Source organism: Pseudophryne corroboree, chromosome 1, assembly GCF_028390025.1.
Source record: "Pseudophryne corroboree isolate aPseCor3 chromosome 1, aPseCor3.hap2, whole genome shotgun sequence".
NCBI lineage: Eukaryota > Metazoa > Chordata > Amphibia > Anura > Myobatrachidae > Pseudophryne > Pseudophryne corroboree.
In genome coordinates, this window is record NC_086444.1 from 678,026,571 (window position 1) to 678,048,169 (window position 21,599).

At 41.8% G+C, this 21,599-nt stretch overlaps 1 protein-coding gene across 2 annotated transcripts in view; it reads right to left on the reverse strand.

Moving 5' to 3' along the window:
* SSBP4 (single stranded DNA binding protein 4) overlaps positions 1-21,599 on the reverse strand; it is an 837,412-nt gene that overhangs the window by 455,449 nt on the left and 360,364 nt on the right. For both annotated transcript variants that reach the window (XM_063914741.1, XM_063914742.1), the window contains one exon: positions 18,058-18,142. In XM_063914741.1, the coding sequence (XP_063770811.1) occupies positions 18,058-18,142 (85 nt within the window). The remainder of the gene's footprint in view (positions 1-18,057; positions 18,143-21,599) is intronic.

The window sequence follows — 21,599 nt, forward strand, 5'->3', positions numbered from 1 at the left end:
TTTACTAACTGTCTTGGTAAACCATAGCAATTTTATTCATGTTATATAAGCACTAGCCTTAACGAAGAAGCATACTGTAAAGTGTTCAAGAAATATGAATAAATAAAAATGTGCTAAATTATATCAATACTGTTGTAAAATGTGCTGCTTTTCAAAGGTTATTTGCTTGTCTTATGAGACCATACCAAATCATGGAAACTGTAAAGGCATAAATTCTGTTTATCAAATATGGGATGAAAGTTTGGTCACTGAAAGCTCATTATTTATTTTTATTTCATTTAGCTCACAACAGTTAAAACCAAACTATGGTCAGCCAGTCTCTGCTTCATTTCCGATTTAGCTCCTATTGCTTTATTGGTAAGCAGTTTGAGTGCCATGTTCAATCATGAACCCAAATGAAAGCCCTACAGAGTGAATTGTATTTACTGGAAATCCATGAATATTAGAAAAAGAATTGCTCTGGCTTTAGGCTATGGAGTGTGAACAGAACAGGTGTCTCTACTTTCTTTATGTAATAGGGTCACCATACGGGGCAACTGCCAATGCAAAGGGTATGACAGGTAAGTGCCACCACTGCTTGGTGGAAGAGGTATTTATGTACTTTCCACTTCTGTATGTGTAATATACAAAACATATCTCTTACAAGCATGATTATCTGATTATCTCCCCCAATATTTTGTAAGCCATATTTTCTCTCAGACAAAAACCCAGTATAAAACATAAATTCATCAGCAAATCCAGTATTATAATTGAGTGGACTAGGGAAGAAAATTAGATATGGCCTCACTGTTTATAACTGGTCGCTCGTTAAGTAAAAATGTAAATGATCAATTGCAGTTTGAACAACATTACATTTTGATTGCATAAGCAGGACATTCCTGTTTGTGGGCCACCCTGAACCTGTTAGCCCAGCAAATGTCTCCATTGAACCTTAGCCGGAAATTTATCCCTGTGCATCAGTTGATCCACTGTGCATCATTGAAGAGCGTACATTCATTTCATGCATTCCTCGAGAATATGTAGCTTTTTAGGTGTACATTTTAAAGTAATCAGATCCTAATTAGAGGGTTTTTACAGACATTCAGATTTAGGAACAATGGTGGATGTTGTGATCATGTATACCATCTTTGCCCATGGGCAGTACGGATGGTGTAATGGTTAGCATTACTGCCTGAGGTCATGGGTTAATTTCCCACTAACTGTGTTGAGTTTTTAATATTCTCCCTGTACTTGCGTGGGTACACTGGTTTCCTCCCATACACCAAAAATATACTGGTAGGTTAGTTGGCTTCCAACAAAATTAACCCTAGTGTGAACGTGTGTGTGTACATGTGGTAGGGAATATAGATTGTAAGTTCCACTGGGGCAGGGACTGAGGTGAATGGCCAAATATACTCTGTAAAGCGCTGCGGAATATGTGTGCGCTATATGAATAACTGGCAGTAAGAACATGGTGCTTCTACTCCCACATCTTTCCAATAGTGGCACAACACGGCCTCAGATGAGATCAGTATTCTGATATATATATATATATATATATATATATATATATATATATATATAAGTCCAAAGTAGTCGGCACTCCTGAGTGTATCTGTTTAAATGCCCTGGTGCCCTCCGGGGTATCCACATACCAATACAATCACATCCAGGACGGCGGCACTCACGGGACTTGAGGTAAGTAAAGAATCAATAGACCATAGATCGGTTCAACGTTTTCGGTCCTTCCGATATATATATATATATATATTAGTGCATATTATGCTATAAATAAAAGGACCACTCTACATGTTAATCATCGACTTTTTGAAAAGAGATTAATATGTTAATATACACCAACAAGTGATAATGTCAGTAACGATAGGGGGAAAAAAATCACAAAGAGTTAACAGAAACTTAAACAAAACCCCAGCCCCCCTGGAAAAAAAAAAAAAAACTCAATAGAGAAAATACAAGATGATCTCATTCACAGGTTGGTAAGAATGTGTAATATACAATAATATTTGATGTACGACAGCGTCTCTTGCTAGAAATAGACTTCCCATCTCTAAGCCGGTGACCATGCAGATAAGAAAGTACAAGATAAACGCTCAGGAGAACATTCAGGTCCACTGAGTCAGTCAAAATCAGAAGCCCTCCTAGAACACTTTAATGGTCACAAAATTAGAAATGTACGCAGATTCCATGAGTTTTGGTTTTGTTTCTAATTCATCATCTTGTTTTTGTTTTAGTTTTAGATTTAATTTTGGCAAAACCACCCTAGAATGTTTCAGTCAGGATTCGGATTTCGATGCGGTTTAAAATTAATAAATCAAATCGATAATAATTGATTAAAAAATTAAATAAAAAAATAATCACTAAAAACAGCTAGAATCATGGAATTTTTGCAATCCAAAATCCAAAATTCAGACTTCAATTCAGAATTCTGACCTGGGACTTTGTTAGGATCGGATCTCCTCTGGGGACCCGGACTGGGATTTGGTTGGAATCCACATTCAGGTGGATTCGGATTTCTGGAGAACCGAGTGAGTATTGTGATCAATGTACAAGAGTTCAACTTTGTCTGCCTCAACAATATATTATTTATTTTACCTGTATTAAATAATATTTCCATCCAAAACTAACAAAAAAGTCAGTTGGATGGAACGTGCCAAGTAAAATCGTGTCAAGAGGTTATTTGACTGAGGTGCAGTATTCTGGATATCCAGTGTGCCTGGCTGATGTTTCACTTGAACAGAGTGCATCTAACAATTATTGGAATGAAAATAAATAAATCAGGTGATACTTATAGATACAATGGCCATCAGATATGTGGTAGTTGAAATTGCGGTAAAATAATGACAGCTATGAATAAATGTACACACGTAACTGCAGTCAGTATGCATTATTCACAAACTGCAAAAGAAGCAGATATATAAGTCTTCATTTCCAACAAGTGGGCCTACTCTATCACCAAGTACATTTCAATGTACATGCCCACTTGCTGGATTTTGCAAATACCCCTTGAAAAAGGAGGATACGTCTTAATTTGCAGAACCAACTGAAAATGCACATTTCATATTCACAGGTTAGGTGCATGCCAGTATGTCATATGAAATGCTGCCTTCTGTACTCTGCTAACAAGCAACTAGGGGCTTAATTCAGACCTGATCGCTGTTGTGCGAAATCGCACAGCGGATGATTATCGAATGACTGCGCAGTGCGCATGCGTACGGATAGTAATGCACAGGCGTGAGGCTAAACTGAGGAAAAATTCTGCAATTTTTTTTTTATCACAAGGCGAACGCAGGCTGATTGACAGAAAGTGGGCATTTGGGGGTGGTAACTGGCCGTTTTCTGGGATTGTCTGGAAAAAAACGCAGGCGCTCCCAAGCGTTTTCAAGGAAGGTGTGTGACGTCAGCTCCGGGACGAACAGTCTGTTTGTATCGCACTGTAGGAGTAAATCCTGGGCTACGCACAGACTGCACAGAATGGAAAAATAATTTGATGGTGAGTGACTTGCAAACTGATTTGCAGATGTCCGCTGTCTGACGAGGGTTTTGCATGGCACACTTGCACGACGCGGGTTTCACTCTCTATGGGCGGCGGCTATCTGATCGCAGCCCTCTGCAAAATCGCTCAGCAGCGATCAGGTCTGAATTAGGCCCAAGGAGCAAGAAATCATGATTCAAAGGATGTCTTATATGTCTTATATGGGAGCTGATAAGGGCCCTACACACTGGGCAACGGCAGCAATTTGGACGATGAACGATCTGAATGATGATCGTTATAGACCAAATTGCTTTGTACTGCAAAACGTCGGGAAACCAACAATGAACAACCACAGGGATGCGCATCGTTCATTGTTGGTGCCTAGGATACATTCTCATTAATTTAATCAGCAATTTCTGAAACGTTTTCTTATATTTTTGTTAATATTTGTTATGGGTCAACCCATCCTGTAAAACAAACTTATCAAACTTCCCAGAACACATCACACAAACTACCTTTATAAAGTATATTGAGGAACTATATATAATAAAAAAATTAAACAAGTCAAATTCATTCAGTTTGACTGATCCAAGTTTAACACTAAAGCTGTGGCTGTACGCAGTATCTGAAAAGCAGTATTTCACATTCAGTAATATATTTGCAGCCTCAGGAGGAAGGTTTGTCTGCAACACACAGTGGGCTGTTCTCCTTTCTTATCTCCCCCTCCTGCCCTGACATGTCCCCAGTTTATTCAGTCCCTGCTGCTACCACTGATCTGCCAGCTGCCACTGCGAGTCTGTCCCCCCTTCTCAGACACAGCTATTACCTCCCAGTTTGATCAGTATCACAGCAACAACACCAAAAGGTTCCCCTGTTGGCAGATAGTTCCCTGTGTGCCTGCTCTGACCATATTTGTACAATGCAATGTCATGACACTGGGAGGCCTGCCTCAATTTCACGTTTTGTACCAAATGGTTCCCTGCTTTGATGCTTAGAGCAGAAGGCAGGGGGTGGCTCCAGGCGACTCTGTTTTAACAGTACTCTGAAGTTTCTCTAGAAATAAAATGCTTGGAGAGCATCTTGAAACCTTGGCAGATCTGTACCCCTCAACTTTAAAAATACTAGGGTTAAAAGATAGTGGACATTTATAAGTGATTTAACAATTTTTAAAATGAAAAATATGAAGACTTTATTTAATATTTCATAATCTTATTTGATCAAATTCTGTTAGATTACACAATATCAAGTTTACAGTTTATTTCCTATATACTTTAGTTAATTATTTGCAATTAGTGAATGAGAAAATGCCATGCACCTTCTATGCATAAAAAAGAGGAAACAAATTTCAGACAACATATTCTTTACTACTGAAGTATTTCTTGCATTACGATTAATTTATTAACAGTTTAATATATAATGCCCTAAGCTGTCCCATCTATGTCATGTGCACCTGCCCCTAACGGCTCCCACTGCAGAAACGGGACAGCCGGTACAAACTTACATGAATCCAATTAACTAGTGTGTGTACGAGTATTATTTATTATATAGCACTGATGTATTTGTTAGCGCTTTGAGCTTGCCCCAATGGAGTTTCTAATCTATGCTCCCTACCGCACAGGCACATATACACACACACACACACACACACACACACACACACACACACACACAGACACTTTAGGGTTCATTTTGTTCACCTATCTGTATGTACTGTATGTGCAATGTGGGAGGAAACCCATGAAAACATATTGAGGACGATTCAATTGTTTACCCTGCGGCTACCACTTGTGGGCGCAAAATGGAGCAATTCAATCGCTGCTCCTTTTAGATACCCCGTAGCTGCGTGGCTGACATTTCTTCTCGCAGCATCCTGAGGTGCAAGAAGAAATGTGTGTTAAGTCAGCACTTTGGGTGTCCAAACAGGAGTTTGGATGGCCAAAGCTGGACTTTAGATGGGTTTAGCCGTTTATGCAGCTAAACCCTGTTTGGGTGCGATATACGCAATGTGCATTAGCAGCACCCAAACATCAATTGAATTGTGACAATTGTTTGGGTGTCTGAACAGTCTTGTTTAGACAGTATTTTTAGATGCACAAAACAATTGAAATCGGCCCCATGGAGAGCATATAAACTCACAGGGGCACATCTGTTTGGCATTGAACAAATTAGCCCAGTGAAACAGCGAGGCTACCCACTGTGCCACTATACTGTCCATCTAATTATACTACAATTTATATTTCTCTAAAAGCAGTAGACACATACAGAACTCCCTAGTGAACCTATATATTTTTTTACAATTTGCCAACACATTTCGTTTTATTAAGATTTCTTCACATGTAGTATACATTACTTCTTGCTACACTTTACTTTATTGGAGGCATGGACAAAGCACCAAGTACTGTGTATTTATGTGCAAGTCTTTTAAACAATGAGATTATTTGTTGACACAGGCCATTTCAGGGATAATTTGTGATAGGAAGTTACACTCCACCACTGAGACGCCTCAAGGACATTTCAAGGTCATGAATGCCTGTGCTGGCCAGATGCACTTTGTTACCTGTACCCAAAGTACCAACAGTTTTGCAATCTTGTCTTGGACAAATACAGAGCTCTGTATCTTTCCATCATCTGAAATCATTCTATCTGGGACAGCGGCCAGTTCTTGAGCGAGGAAAATCTTAGAAAATCCTGTACACAAATGATGGCATTAACCCTGCCACAACCAGATGTGCCAGCAATCAGGGCTGTTTGCAGACTTCACTGTTCTGTCTAATGCATGCGATCAAGGCACAAAAAACCCTCAGAAACTTGTGCTGTATTCTACTACTAATATGTATGTTATAATGCAAAATAATTGTACCACACTTTCTAAGGAGGTGGCACTTGTCAGTCAATTATTAATATTTTTTTCCTGGTGCAGTCTTGTCACTACTAGAATGTTGCCCATTACTATTATGCTCACAACCAGGCAGAGCCGGCCCTAGGTATAGGCAAACTAGGCAAATGCCGAGGGCATCTGGTATGCCTATGGGCACAAGCAGCTTCTGATGATTAAAATTATATGCAGCATGCCTATATTCTATGTGTAGCATTTCATATGCAGATAGAGCCACAGTCGCACACAGTATATAGGCATGCCACATATCATTTTAATCAGCAGAAGCTGCTTGTGCATCCTAGCCACATAGCAATGCAAATAAGATGCATTTTCATAAAAAAAAATAGACACCCGACATTAGCAGAGCTGCCAGTTGACTCGCGCCAGGAACTATATGTGTCTTTATGTGTATAAGGACATTAATAATGTGTAACATATGTGTAAGGGGCACTATGTGTGTCATTATGTGTAGAAGGGCACTAATAATGTGCGGCATATGTGTAAGGGACAATATGTATATCATTATGTGTATAAGGGCATTAACAATGTGCAGCATATGTGTAAGGGAAATTATGAGTATAAGGGCATTAATAAAGGTTGGCATAATGTGTAAGGCGCATTATGTTCAGATGGACATTAATAATGGGTGTCATATGTGTAAGGGGCATTACTGTCTGGTATTGTGTATAAATGCATTACCAATGTGTGGCATTATGTGTATAAGGTGCTCTACTGTGTGGCGTAACGTACAGAAAGGGCAATACTGTGTGGTCTAATGTGAATAAAGAGCAATAGGGTGTGGTGTAATGTGGATAAGGAGCAATGTAGTATGATGTTATGTGAATGAGGGGCACTACTGTGAGGAGTAACATATATAAGGTAAAGTGGTACTACTGTGTGATGTAATGTGAATAATGGACACTATCGCATGATAAATTGTGAATAAAGTTGCACTTCTGTGAGGCATAATTTGAATTGGGGGTACTACTGTGTGGCCATGCCCCTTGCCAGCAAAAACACACCCCTTTTTGGGCTGTGCGCCGAATGTACACACTGTTCTTATTTAAATTACAGGGGGTTGGAAAACAAAAAAGGACTGCTATGGGTGTGGGGTGATGGTGCTGGGAAAGGGGTGTAGGGTCAGAGTCGGAACTAGCGGTGGTGCTAGGGGGCACCAGCCAAAATCTTGCCTAGGACATCATGTTGGTTAGGGCCGGCTCTGCAACCAGGGTTGGACTGGCCCACAGGTGTACAGGGGAAACCTCTGGTGGCCCAACTGCCTGAGGGTTTATGTCCTCCTCTAAAGATCAAATTCCAGATTGTGCACTTGAATTATACACGTTACATTATACTGCACAGAACTATGGAGTATTTTCTAAAGTGTTATTATTCCCTCCCTCTGGAGGCTGGCAACACCCTTAAGCATGGGCCCCTTCTATTGCATTACCCGGTGGGCCCTTGATGCTCCAGTCCGACACTGCTCACAACTAATGTATATAGAATGGAGGTAATAAAGCAATACTGGGCCGTGACTAATAAAAAAAAAAAAAAAAAATTAGCTAAAAGAGTTGATATGGTTTATTTATTTGAGTTTTGCAAAGCATAACTATTAACAAACAGAGTCATATCCACTGACAACAAGGGCCTAATTCGTATGTGGTTGGAGTTGCTGTCACTGCTGCTCAGGAAGCAGCAGTGATAGGTCTGTATTATAATGCAGCCGGAGACGTCTAGTACCAGTAGACTCCTCCTGCTGCAGTAACAATCAGAGCTGTGTCCTAGGAGTCAGACGCAGCATCGGATCACTCACCATCAGTAGGATTGCAGCACTCCCGGGGTGGCTTAAGTCGCCCGTCGCAGAGGCCAGGAAATCTCTGTGCAACCACAAGGATTGCTGGCCTCTTCCCTACACCTAAATGGCGGTGACACGCCTTCATTTTGGGAAACAGGGCCAGACACAGTCCTCTTTCTGGCCCCCGAACATCAGTGGACTGTCAATCACTGAACATCGGTACTGTGCACATTTTGTTACAGATCCTTCGGCATATGAATGGCCATCCAAGATTGTGTGTTATACTGTAATAGCATTTTTTAACACTATTGTAAGGGACAGTAATAAAAATTTTCCTGGAAACCAAACCATAGTTTTCAAAGTCCTTATACCTACTCTCCATGTTACTGCCATTTGTGAGCATCACCCATTGCAGTTTTCCAAAAACTGCCTGCCACCTTTATAACATACAACACAAACGCATGTCATAATAATAATAATAATTTTATTTATATAGCGCTCTTTCTCCAATAGGACTCAAGGCACTACTACAAAACCTACATTATTTCCTGGTATTTGCATGCCTTAGTGAATATAAAAAGGGCAGTACAAACCCACACTTTAGTATAAATACCCCGCAGGTGCATGGGAAATTAAATCCCCCCCCCCCCCCTTCCCCAGTTTTCCTGCCTTATTTTTTTGCCCTTACGGAGAACATTTGTATTAGCATATAAAACATCCTAGGTTTATCATGGATGCTTTAGTTATTATAGGACCTATTTTCCACAGGGAGACACAGTTGATAAGTTTTGTCACAGAGTTTCACATAGTCCCCAGAAGTGCCTCAGGCTGTAGAGGACACAGTGATCTCACAGAGAACGGTTTGGTCTTTGTACTCCGGAAGCACTCACACTCCATCGCTTTCTCTATATGAAGTGTTTTACTTCCAGTTTATCAGCACTATTGATCATGCGCACTCTGGGAGAGCTTCAGGGATGCTTGCAGCTCATTGGCAAGTAGCATTTTATATCTAATCTATCAATTATGCATCGACTACTTATGATACAGTAAAATGCTTAAAGGATCATCGTGAAGGGAACATTTACAATTTTGATGGGGTTTTCCACATATTTTCTTGGTCAGCCAACATCCAGAGTATCTTACAGTAGGTGTAATAGAAGGTCCTAACCATGCTGAATTTATAACTGCAATCCTCCTCTGCACTTGCTCTGGGTCACTCTCAGCAGGAAGCCATAAATTAGAAAGCTGTTTCCAAAGTCTACAGTAAGAGCAGTTGAACATTGCAATCAGAGGCCTGGCCCGGCCCGCGTGGTCAAGACAGCGGCCACGCCACTGAAGGGGTTAATCTCTTTTGCGACAACGCCATTTTCATATGAGCTATCAGCGCTTGGCGCCATGTAAATGTGCATTTAATAATGTTGTGGTCAAGCCTGTGCCGCAGCTCCAAACAGCCCAGCAGCTGTGGCTTTAAGTGTACTGCACCTGAGGAATGTAAATGTATTACTGTAGGTGGCAGGGCACATCAATGCAGCTGGGAGCGCTTAGTCCTACGCTGCAGTGTAAGGATATCCTCTGCATGACGCTGGGACACAGCAGGCAAGGAATGTGTATTTGTATGTATTTTACAGTATGTTTAATGTATATTAACATCGTTACTTGCCTACCCTCCCGGAATGGGCGAGAGGCTCCCGAAAATAGAGTGACCCTCCCGGCCCCCCGGAAGAGCAGGCAAGTCTCCCGATTTCAGGGGTCACCCCCTGCCCGGCCGCCCACTTTGCGAGTACAGTGGGCGGTCCGGGCATGCAATGACGCGATTCTTGTTGAATCGCGTCGTCATAGCCACGCCCCCTGCTGTATAATGCCGGTAATAGCTGCATTACACAGTGGGGGCGTGGCTTACATGACGCCTTCCAGCAGCCCCACCCCCTGTTCCGCCTCTGGCACGCTCCACTCTGCGCGTCACCTCACTGCTGAGCCGACCGGCTGCTCTCTCCCGGAGAGAGCAGCCCAAAAGTAGGCAATTATGATTAACATGCTGTAGTTGCATGTTTTAATTATTTATTTAGTATTTTATTTTATAAGGAAACACCTTGTTTTCTAAAATACTGTAGGAAGTGATATGGAAATTATTATCTCGGTCATAGCAAAATGTTTAGTGCTAACTGACCATACCTTTGTTTCCATTCAGTGCACTCCAGGGAATATTCTGTATTGTGGAGTTTTCTAAGAGGGTGTTAAGGAAAGAGTCAGCTATGTGCTAAATCAGATTAAGCCAAAATGATTTGGATCACAGGTACAGTATATGAAAGGAAGAATGCAACTGACTAGTTCTTGTGACTGTGCGTTGTATTTATGAAAAAGAGTTGTCTGATTTGTGTACTAGTCTTAGAGGTCTAGGGGCAGGATAACAACCTGCTGTATTGTGTCATCTTATGAAAAAAAGCCGATGTGGCTCTGTAGTGTATGTATATCATAGAGGACTGTACTTCAGAATATCTGTATGCTGTGATTCCTCCAAGTATAGTACCTTCAGCAAGTGGACTTGCTGCTTGCAATCCTGTTATCACCAGAATAGGGCAAAGCGAGTTACCCACCCTGTATGCAGTGGGAGGAGTCAGTAACTGGAGTTACTGGAGTCACTGATGTTGAGAAGGGAATCCCTGGGGGTGGTAGAGTAAGGCCACTCAGGTTACTCAGAGTATCAGTATTATATCAGTGTCAAAAATCTGTGATGTTGTAAGCAGAAAAAAAAATCTATTATTAAAATATCTACACAAAAAAGTGGATGGAGTAGTAAAACAATAGGTAGAGAACATCTTCAAAAATGTTATTTGCTCAGTAAAAGAAGCTTAATCTTAAACTTAATTTGCTGCTAGGTTTCATAAAAACTGCCACAGTTTCACTGGAGTTTATGGGGGAATGCAATTGGATGCCAGGTTTAGGCTGTAAAAAAAACTTTCAGACTTTGCACCCAATTTTGGTTTAAAAAAAAAATGCAGTTCTGAAAAGCCTGGGAGGCGAGGTGGTTGCTGATAGATGTAGTTCTCCCAGCAGCTGCCTCCGTGGGAGGAGGTTTAACACACACACTTACACACACATCACACTCACCGCTGCTGCAGGAGTCCGGATCCCAACGCTGGACGAGAAGACCCTGTTTCGGGCAGTGAGTAATTACTGCCTAATTAAGCTAACTGGAAACTGTGCAAGTGTGCCAATGCAAATTCCAATGATTTTAGGAAAAATCAGACTCTCTGTGGAGGTGTGTGAAAAAAAGACGGTGTAATTTTTCTCCTGTAATTGAATTGGAAAACCCTGTGGCTGCGGGAAAAACCTGCTCGTGTCTGATGAGTCAGCAGAACAATGACATAACTTACTTTGATTATCCTCCTTTATTTATTGAGTGCTATACACTGAGGAGGATCAAGATACAAACAAATTGCACAAAATGACATGAGAAAGTATGATAACTTATGGTATTCACATGAGTTGGATATTTACTGTTGGAATGCTTTACCCATACCTCCCAACTTTATTGCAGCAGCAAGAGGGACTCCTGCGCGACGAAGCCACGCCCACCGGAAAAAGGGAGCATGGCTTAAGAAAAGGGGCATGGCTTTGGTGAAAGGGGCATGGCTTTGCGGTAATGCCGCGAACACGAGCCACGGCCCCCGTTTCTCTGCACCATGGGGACATGGCCAGCGCTCAGTTAGCTGCTGGCATGCCACCTCTCCCTCTGTCTGCGTGAATAGACGCTGTGTGCGCATGCTAAGCAGATCAGCGAGTGCAAGTGCCTCCCCAACTGCCCCTACCGCGGGACACTGCTGCCCAGGGGTGGGACAGCGGGACAGTCTCAAAAAAACGGGACTGTCTTGCGAAAATCATAACAGTTGGGAGGTATGTTTTACCTGCTATATACTATGTAGTCAACTCTGAGAGTTTTATTCCTGAAATAGATGGTGATCTCTTGGACTCGACAGAGTCTGACAATATCCCAGAAGCCAGAATATACTAAACACAGTGTGATGATGACCTCACTCTCCCTCGACCATCTGTATGCTGGAGGGCAGTTTCCATTGTCTTGTAGAACACCACCTTCTGGTAAATAAACTCTCCAACACCTAGATGTAATTATTGCTTGTTCTTCTCTAGTGTTTCCTCAAGAAAACTGGCAATTGAGATTGTGCTGCAAACAGAATATGAGTGAGATACAGCTCTAGATCTATACTATATGCACTATTTTCCTGTATTTAATAAAGATAGAACTAGACCAGTATAGAACTAGAGCTGACTCTCATGGTTATATTATTTGTGCAACATAACACTACTGTTATCCTCAGGAAACACTAGGGCATACGTGCAAACTTTCTCAGAATGTCCATGAGATATATCTGCAACCCTGTAGTCCAGGTGTTCTCAAACTGTGGACACTTGCAGGGGTGCCTTGAAGTGGTGGTCCACGACCAAGTCAAGTTATTTATGGACAATGTAAACCAGCGTTTGTGGCTTCCAATCATAAAACATGTAGACAAACAGAAGTGAATCATGTGCCTCACCATATAACTGAACCTAAGGAAGACCGATAAACACAATTTACTTAATTAAAAAAGAAAAGTCAATTTAAAAAAAAAAAAGAAACCTTTGGCCTAGGAGGTGCCATGAAAATAATCTGATACTCTAGGGCACCGTGATTCAAAAAAGTTTTGGAACCACTGCTGTAGTCTGACATTACACTGTGTTGAATGCTGATTTGAGAAGAGGAGATGAATGAATGAAGTGGTGTGAGTAGGGTAGGTGAGAAAGAAAGAAAGAAAGAAAGAAAGAAAGAAAGAAAGAAAGAAAGAAAGAAAGAAAGAAAGAAAGAAAGAAAGAAAGAAAGAATATAAATCTAGTATCTAGCCCAGTTTCTATGCCTGTATTGATATGGGTAGTATACAGTGCTCTAAATGTATCATTTTAAAGTAATACCTCTAAAATTGTGCAATCTTTCCACTGAGCCATCATACTGATGCGACTGCTGGAAAAGCCAATTTCAGTGCCTAGAGCTAAAATTAAAACTCTCTCATAAACCTTGAAAATATTGTCAAAGTTACATTTGAGTAAAAGAGGTTCCCACCTATCTCCCTACCTCATCTATATGCCAACAAAATAACAATTTGGCTCCAAACATATTTCAGAAATTGCTCTTTTAGAGAAATTCTACATAAGAAGGAATGAAATGCAAAGAGCTGTGCCATTAATAATGGAGATGTTATCAAAAAACCTTCAAGGAAAATGATACCTATAGAAAATATCAACCTCTGAAAAGTTTAAGTTTTGAATTGTAACATAAATACTTGAATTGCCTAATAGATGGAAGCCCCTCAAAAAACATGGTAGTGCAGTGGATACAGGGCCTGGAGACAGGCAGGCACACTCCATGCAAAGGAGGTGGTTCTGCCACTGCGTCTACCACTTTCATGCCAGCGCAAATGCAGTGAAGCCATAACTGAGCTTCACTTTCCATGTGCTGTGTCCCCACACGTGCTCAGAAGCAGCAGCAGGGGTCGTGGGAATGTGGACTTAACAGCCAGGACCCCTCACCAAATTTTGCCAGGGGACCCCCATGATGCAGTGTTCCATCCCTGGCAATGGGCAATACAGGGAATATTTATTTATTTATTAATTATTGTGTCCTAGACCCAATAATTATAATTTCTTATTGCCACTATGTGGTTCATCCGAATGTATTAGAATACACCCACAGCAAAAGCAACAGGGGCTCAGAAAGGAGCCTATCCCGTTGTAAGAAGTGAAGGGATCATATTAGCAATCCCTTTACTACTTCTTCTGGTGCCATGTGCAATACTGCACATTAGCAATATGCTGAGAACACATTCGCAATTGGTGCCTGCCAGCAAGGGAGCCTACGGATTCCTCTCCCAATGTTTTTGCCATATGTAGCCCGTAGGCTACAATGGCTAATGCCATATTCAGATGACGTTAGCTACTGGTGCATAGATCTGATATCTGCTGCTGTCTCCCATTCATACAATCTGCAGATACTTCTTATTTGTGGGAAATCCCACGAAAACACCCATTTTCGGGGAGAATCCCACAAATAATAATAAAAATGAAAAAAAAAATAACTATGGGGATTCAAGCCAAATTTGGACTTTTTGTGGGCACCGCTAAAAAAATGACAGCAAAAAGCAAGTTATAGCAGGTTTGCGCACACCCATGATTCACACTATTCAATTACATAGTTGAGCAAGCGGGATACCTGCGATAATTCTTGCCATCAAAATCAAAGATAAGTTTAGGAGAAAATGGGGAAATGTGCCTGTCCCTGTACCCCAAAGAAATTTCAACTACGATAGGAACATAGTATACAAGTCTACTATTGATCACAATAAAAAGATTTGGGGTTCTTAAATCCAACTATCGATATTTTCCCAAAGCTTATCACCTGCTGAGATGTTGTGAAGTGAAATTCGCAGTAAGCCTATGGAGAATTATCGCTGGTAATTTATTGCAGACAATTGAATAGGGGCTTACTAGTGTAAAAAAAAAAAGTGGTTCTCTTAGCAACTACTCAGGTCGATATCATTTTCTGGTAGTTTATAAACTGGAAGCAAACATTTATCTAGTTGCTATGAAGACACTTTTTCAACACAATTTTCTGTAGAACAGTTTTTATTAATAACACACCCAAGTGAATTCCTATTATTCTGTTTACTAATCTGGTTACTAATTAAAGAACGTTAAGAAAAAAAAAAGTTTGTTTTAATGTTTACAAATACATGTCATGTCATCTGGCAGCAATGTTACAACAATAACATAAGCTTCTCTGTTTTATTTTTGGAATATTTATGTTTCCAAGCCAGCAGCAAGAACTTATTTTGTTTCTGCACTTGATAGCTGCACAGGTTACCTAGGCTACATACAACAGAAGCAGTTTATCAGTGCTAATACTAAGTAGCTACAACACAGTAAAAAGTGACAGGTCATTGAGATAGAAGGATGAAGACAACTATAAAACAACAGCTGCAGATCCAACATTAAAACCGTAAAAGTACTGTATTTTTCGCAACATAAAAGTCACACAAAATAGCAATCAACTTATATTTTTAATACTGTATTATAAAAAATAAAGCTAAAAATATTTAGTCATTTTTGATGATTCCAATAAGGGTGACGACATTTAGAATGTCAATACAGATATGTTGACATGTTCTGAATATTGACAATCAAAATATCAACAGGTTCAGAATGTCGACGCATTTTAAATCACAATGTCCCAATCATAATGTCCCATTCCTATTCCCCTACAGAATCCTCTTCAAACTCCTCACCCTCACATACAAGGCTATCTCTAATTCCACTGCTCCCTACATCTCCAACCTCCTCTCCCTTCATACTCCCTCCCGCCCCCTACGGTCGACCAATGACCGTCGCCTCACCACTGCCCTGGTAACTGCTTCCCATGCTCGAGTTCAAGACTATGCCCGTGCTGCACCCCTCCAGTGGAACGCACTCCCCCACTCCATTAGACTCTCTCCGACCTTGCAAAGCTTCAAACAGGCACTAAAAACCCACCTATTCATCAAAGCGTACCTTTCCGATGCATAACCTAGTCCTGAGGCCGCTCCTCCATCCCCCTGCCTCATGCCTTGACCATCTCCGCTGTGCTTACACCCTGCCATCAGGCTACCTCCCGCTTGCTTGCACCTCATGTCATCTGTCTGTCGACATTTCCCACTAGATTGTTAGCTCTTCAGAGCAGAGCCCTCTTTCCTCTTGTTATCTAAGCCCTCTTCTCAACACATTTCACTCACAGCTCTCCCCTACTCAGCGACCATCTTTACCGCTTTCTCTCCTGCTGGTAAAGGCTCATCTCCATCTATGACCACAAGCCCCTAGTAATACGATGATCACTCCCTCACTACTTACATCTTAGCTGTTATGTCTTGAGAATTGTGGTGCTCTTTGTTACCAGTACTCTATTTCTGTTATTTATTTACTGTAATGCTAAGTTTTGTCTCCCTGTACTGTCCTTGTACGACACTGCGAAACACTTGTGGCGCCTTATAAATAAAAAGTAACAATAATGATAATAATGTCAACACATGCATATACTGTATCAGTATCGACATTCTGAACACATCGACATCCTGAATACTGTTCATATTCTGACAAGGTTGACATTATGGTGTTGATGTATCATACCACACACTTGATGATAGTGCTCAGTTATTAAATAGCTAAATCGTAGTCACAGTATAAATGCTTTGAGCCTGCAATGGGCAACTTTGTAATACAGACATATAAACCAGAGCGACCCAAAACTGTATGCTCCTCTATAATGCTAGTGGAGAATCATTTAGTCATACTGCTACCATCAGATATGTATGGATATGTCCATCACAAAGCAATACACTAACTGTACAAAATTACATATGTACTAATTACCCTATTCATGTATCAAATATGCATGGTTGATATCAAAATGCAGTATGTCCAGTATAACCTACTGTATGTGCAAAGTTTGTGAAGGAACATCAGTCATATTCCTATGTATGTAGCAAATATACAATCAGTTTCCATGCTTGTGACACATATTATTAAATGTGTAGGTACATAAACACAGTGACAATCAAAATAAGTCTCTTGTTTTACATGTACAGTATACACACATGCATATACAAACAAACTGTTTATTCACTGAAATCTCTTAAAGTAACCATATAAAGGGAATATCACATGGAAATTTAGTTTTAGAGGTTTGTTTATCAAACAGTGAAAAGCCTTTTGCCTGGCAAAACACTCATTAGGGCAACTGATCAAGGGATTAACATAGGCACTTGGCAGAGACACCCTAATAGCTGGATATAAGGACACAGTTGCGATTGAGGAGGAAGGTAGGTCCCATTCATGACTGATCTTCATAACTGTGCATAGATAATCCACACACACACACCAGTTATTGTATGCACAATGTTCAAGGGGAGTATTTAAGGGAGGGAAATGGGAATGAGGTGATGGAATGGTGAAACAAGGACGTTTGTCCCAAATCCTTAGCATTAAAACTTGGAAGATATATAATTATGTAAAATTCCTGGTTACTGTAAGATTCCATTACATGATCTTAATGTAAATCTATATAAGGCAGGAACCTACGATTATAGCGGTGAAGGGAAATTTGGCTACGTTTGTTTGGCTTCAAAATGATGGAGTAATAAAAAAACATCTGGCACCCAAAGAGCTATTCAATGATTTTCTTACTTTCTCCCATACTTTCTTCCACATTACGTGTCTAGTAGAGAAAGGGTTAACTAAATACATAGAAGGTGCCTGCTGAATTTTTCACCAAGCATCCATGGGGAATGTATTTCCTGAACCACAGAGGCTCCAATTAAAGAGAAAGCCCACAGCCTGCCCACTAGAATTTATGTTCGGCCTGAATCACACACAAATGTGCCACAGCCAAGTACAATAGATGCACGCAAACAGGCTTCCTTGGCTCACATTGCTGCTGTTTCTTACTTTTTTCTTAAAGCCATTCCAGCTGTTTTCCTATGTTCAACCAGAGTCTAATAAAAGATCTGTAAAATGTGGTGAAGGTGAGGGGAATAAATCCTAAGAGAACATATACTACACTACTTAGAGTCTAGTGCAGCATTGCACTGTGTATATGTTTGTTTCACCCTTAAACAATTGATGTGCTCCTTGTATTACTAATATTTATCTTCCAATTAAAAACAAATCTCCATCAATCATATAAGGCAAAACACTTATACACCTACAGCATTCCGCATAATAACTTTGGAATTAATAAAATAATTGTTTGTCTTCCTGTTATTCATTGCAGTGCAAATGAAAATAAACCATATGAATCAAAAACTCAGTAAGATATATGCGTAGCATAGAATGACTTACATAATCATGGAACGCCTTGGCTTCACTCGAGTGTTCACATGTCTCTCTTCTGTCAGGTGCTGCACAGTACAAATCCCAAAATACGCTGAAAGACATTAAGGGGGGTGAGAGAGTGTACCTTTCAGTGACGCCTTAATAAAAAAGCAGAAAAGTGAAAAAACGGCAAAAAAACAATAGTTGTTATTAACTTATTATGGCAATGTACCTCAGATCCTACAGTGCAAAATGTAAGCAATTGGTCACACAGGACTATTAAAAAATAATCTTGCTATTCTACAGACTCACTCATACATTCCTTTCTTTGGCTAATACCCAGTTTCTTCTAGTATTGATGGTGTCATTATTTTCAAGGTTTTGTCTAAGACACTAGACACGATATAGCAGAATCACCACTGTATTAGGAACAATCTAAGAAACCCAGTCTTGTATATGGGGATATCTTGCAGCTACTTCACATAAAAAGCATTGATTAAGTGGAGATTGTGATCATCCACCCACATTAGAACATGGGTTGTCCTGTAGATGGGAATCAAACGTTAATTTATACCCGTTTTCCGCTGACCTGAAAATACCACAAATTTCCCACAAGGCAACCTAGGCACCCATCTATGGCCCAGTGGGACACAAGGGGCCCCATAAAGAAATCCTGGCCATCAAAACGTTCTCAAAGGAGAATTACGAGACCCGCCTGCACTCTGAGTGGTTCCCACTCCCAGAGTCCCACTGCGGAGGGGAGGGCCCACCATCCAGCCCCAGCACAGTAGCAGCTGCCACTGCCAGCACCCAGAAGTGGGGAGCTGAGGGACAGAGGAAGTGTCAGAATGCCAGACAGTCAATCACTGATTGAGTGAGGAATCGGGTTCTGGATGACAGTCACAGACTCACAGAGCAGCAAGCAGGTATTGTGTGAACAACAAACAACATATATTGTCAGTTAAGTAAGTTACTACATAATGATGCTTGAATTATATAGGATTTATTTTTTATGATAGGTGGGGAATGAACAGCACTGCCTTATATTACAAGTATATTGCAATATACAACATGGTCATGATAATAGTAGTATTAGTACATCAATTCAGGATGACTATTCATTTATGGGGATGAGCGGGTTCGGATTCTGAAAATCCGAAACCACCGAACACCCTCGATCCGAGTCCGGCTCGGTTTTTCCCGCCAGACTCGGTTCCCAGAACGAGGTAAAACGTTATCATCCTGGTGTCGGATTCTCGCGAGACCCGGACTTTGTATATTTCGCGCCTCCCGCCCCACCATCTTCACTCCAGTCCTGGAGAGTGTAGCGAAAAGGACGTGTCTCCTCAGTGTCTGTGCGGGAATGTGGCGTGGTACGTGGGGTGGCGACCTGCTCTTTTGTATTATTTCAGTGGTGCTGTCTTGTGCTGCATCAGTCCAGTGGTGGTGTCTTGTGCTGCATCAGTCCAGTCAGGGCCGGTGCTAGGGTGTTCGGCGCCCCCCTGCAAACTATAAAATTGCGCCCTCCCATATTCCGTTGGCGTGCGCCGGGAAAAGGGGTGTGGTCTCACAACTAAGGGGCATGGCCACACAATAGTACCCCCATTTAAAATTACGCCACAATGTAGCACAATCTTATTAATCTTATACGTAATGCCCCACCCGTAGTAGTAGCGTCCTTATATGTAATGCACCCCAGTAGTAGTAGCACCCTTATACATAATGCCCCCCCAGTAGTAGCAGCACCCTTATACATAATGCACTCACAGTAGTAGTAGCATCCTTATACATAATGCCCCCCAGTAGTAGTAGCATCCTTATACGTAGTGCCCCCCCAGTAGTAGTAGCATCCTTATACATAATGCACCGAGTAGTAGTAGCATCCTTATACGTAGTGCACCCCCAGTAGTAGACGCGTCCTTATATACGTAATGCCCCCCCCCCAGTAGTAGAAGCGTCCTTATACGTAGTGCACCCCCAGTAGTAGAAGCGTCCTTGTACGTAATTCCCCCCTAGTAGTAGTAGCATCCTTATACGTAATGCCCCCCCACAGTACTAGTAGCGTCCTTATACGTAATGGCCCCCCCAGTAGTAGCATCTTTACATGTAATGCCCCCCCCCTGTAGTAGTAGCGTCCTTATGCATAATGCCCCCCCAGTAGTAGCATCCTTATACGTAATGCCCCTCTAGTAGTGGTAGCATTGTTATACGTAATGCCCCCCAAGTAATAGTAGCGTCCTTATATATAATGCCCCCAAGTAGTAGTAGTAGCGTTCTTATACGTAATGCCCCCCCAGCAGTAGTAGCGTCCTTATACGTAGTGCACCCCCAGTAGTAAAAGCGTCCTTATACGTAGTTCCCCATAATAGTAGTATCGTCCATATACGTAATGCCCCACAGTAGTAGTAGCGTCCTTATACATAATGCACCCCCAGTAGAAGCCTCCTTATATGTAATTCCCCCGTAGTACTAGTAGCGTCCTTATAAGTAATGCCCCCCCCCCAGCAGTAGTAGCGTTGTTACGCATAATGCCCCCCCTGTAGTAGCGTCCTTATACGTAATGCACCCTCCCAGTAGTAGTAGCGTCGTTACGCGTAAAGCCCCCCCTGTAGTAGTAGCATCCTTATACGTAGTGCACCCACAGTAGTAGTAACATCCTTATACGTAATTCCCCCCTAGTAGTAGTATCGTCCTTATAAATAATGGCCACCCCAGTAGTAGCGTAGTTTCACGTAATGCCCCCCTGTAGTAGTAGCGTCCTTATACGTAATGCCCCCCCAGTAGTAGTAGCGTCCTTGCATGTAATGGTCTCCCCCAGTAGTAGCGTCATTATACGTAATGCCCCCCCCCAGTACTAGCGTCCATAAAGTGCGCGTACGCAGACATACCTCACACACACAATTCACACATATATACACACACATACACACCCACCATATATGCACACACACACACCACTTACCTAAGCCAGTCTCCCTCTGTACTGCAGCCTGGTCAGTGTAGCTCCGCCCCTTCTGTCCCGTTTAGCCCCGCCCCCTTTCGGCCCGTTTAGCTCCGCCCCCTTCTGTCACACGGGGAGGGGAGGCAGGAGGTATTTGATTCTGCAGGCGCTGCTGCCAGTGACTGTCATACAGTGACAGACACAGCAGCAGCAGCAGGGGGGACAGGACGGCGCAGCAGTGAAGGGATTCAGAGCAGGGAAAGCGCCTCTCTGTCCCAGCGCCTCCCTGCACTGCATCCCTTCGCTGAGTGGGTAGCGCCGGGCCTGAGTCCAGTCACAGTGGTGGTGTCCTGTGCTGCCATAAGTCCAGTGTTGCTGCTGTACAAGTCCAGTCCAGTGGTGCTGCCATATAAATCCAACGGTACAGCCGTATAAGTCCAACGGTACAGCCGTATAAGTCCAACGGTACAGCCGTATAAGTCCAGTGGTGCTATCCTGTGCTGTTTATTATTTACTCCAAATAAAGGGGTTATTATTATTTAATCCAAATCATTTTTACAGGGAGTGCCCTGAGTGGTGTAGGGGTACGCTCTCATGTGCTGCATATTATTATAATAAATCCAAATAA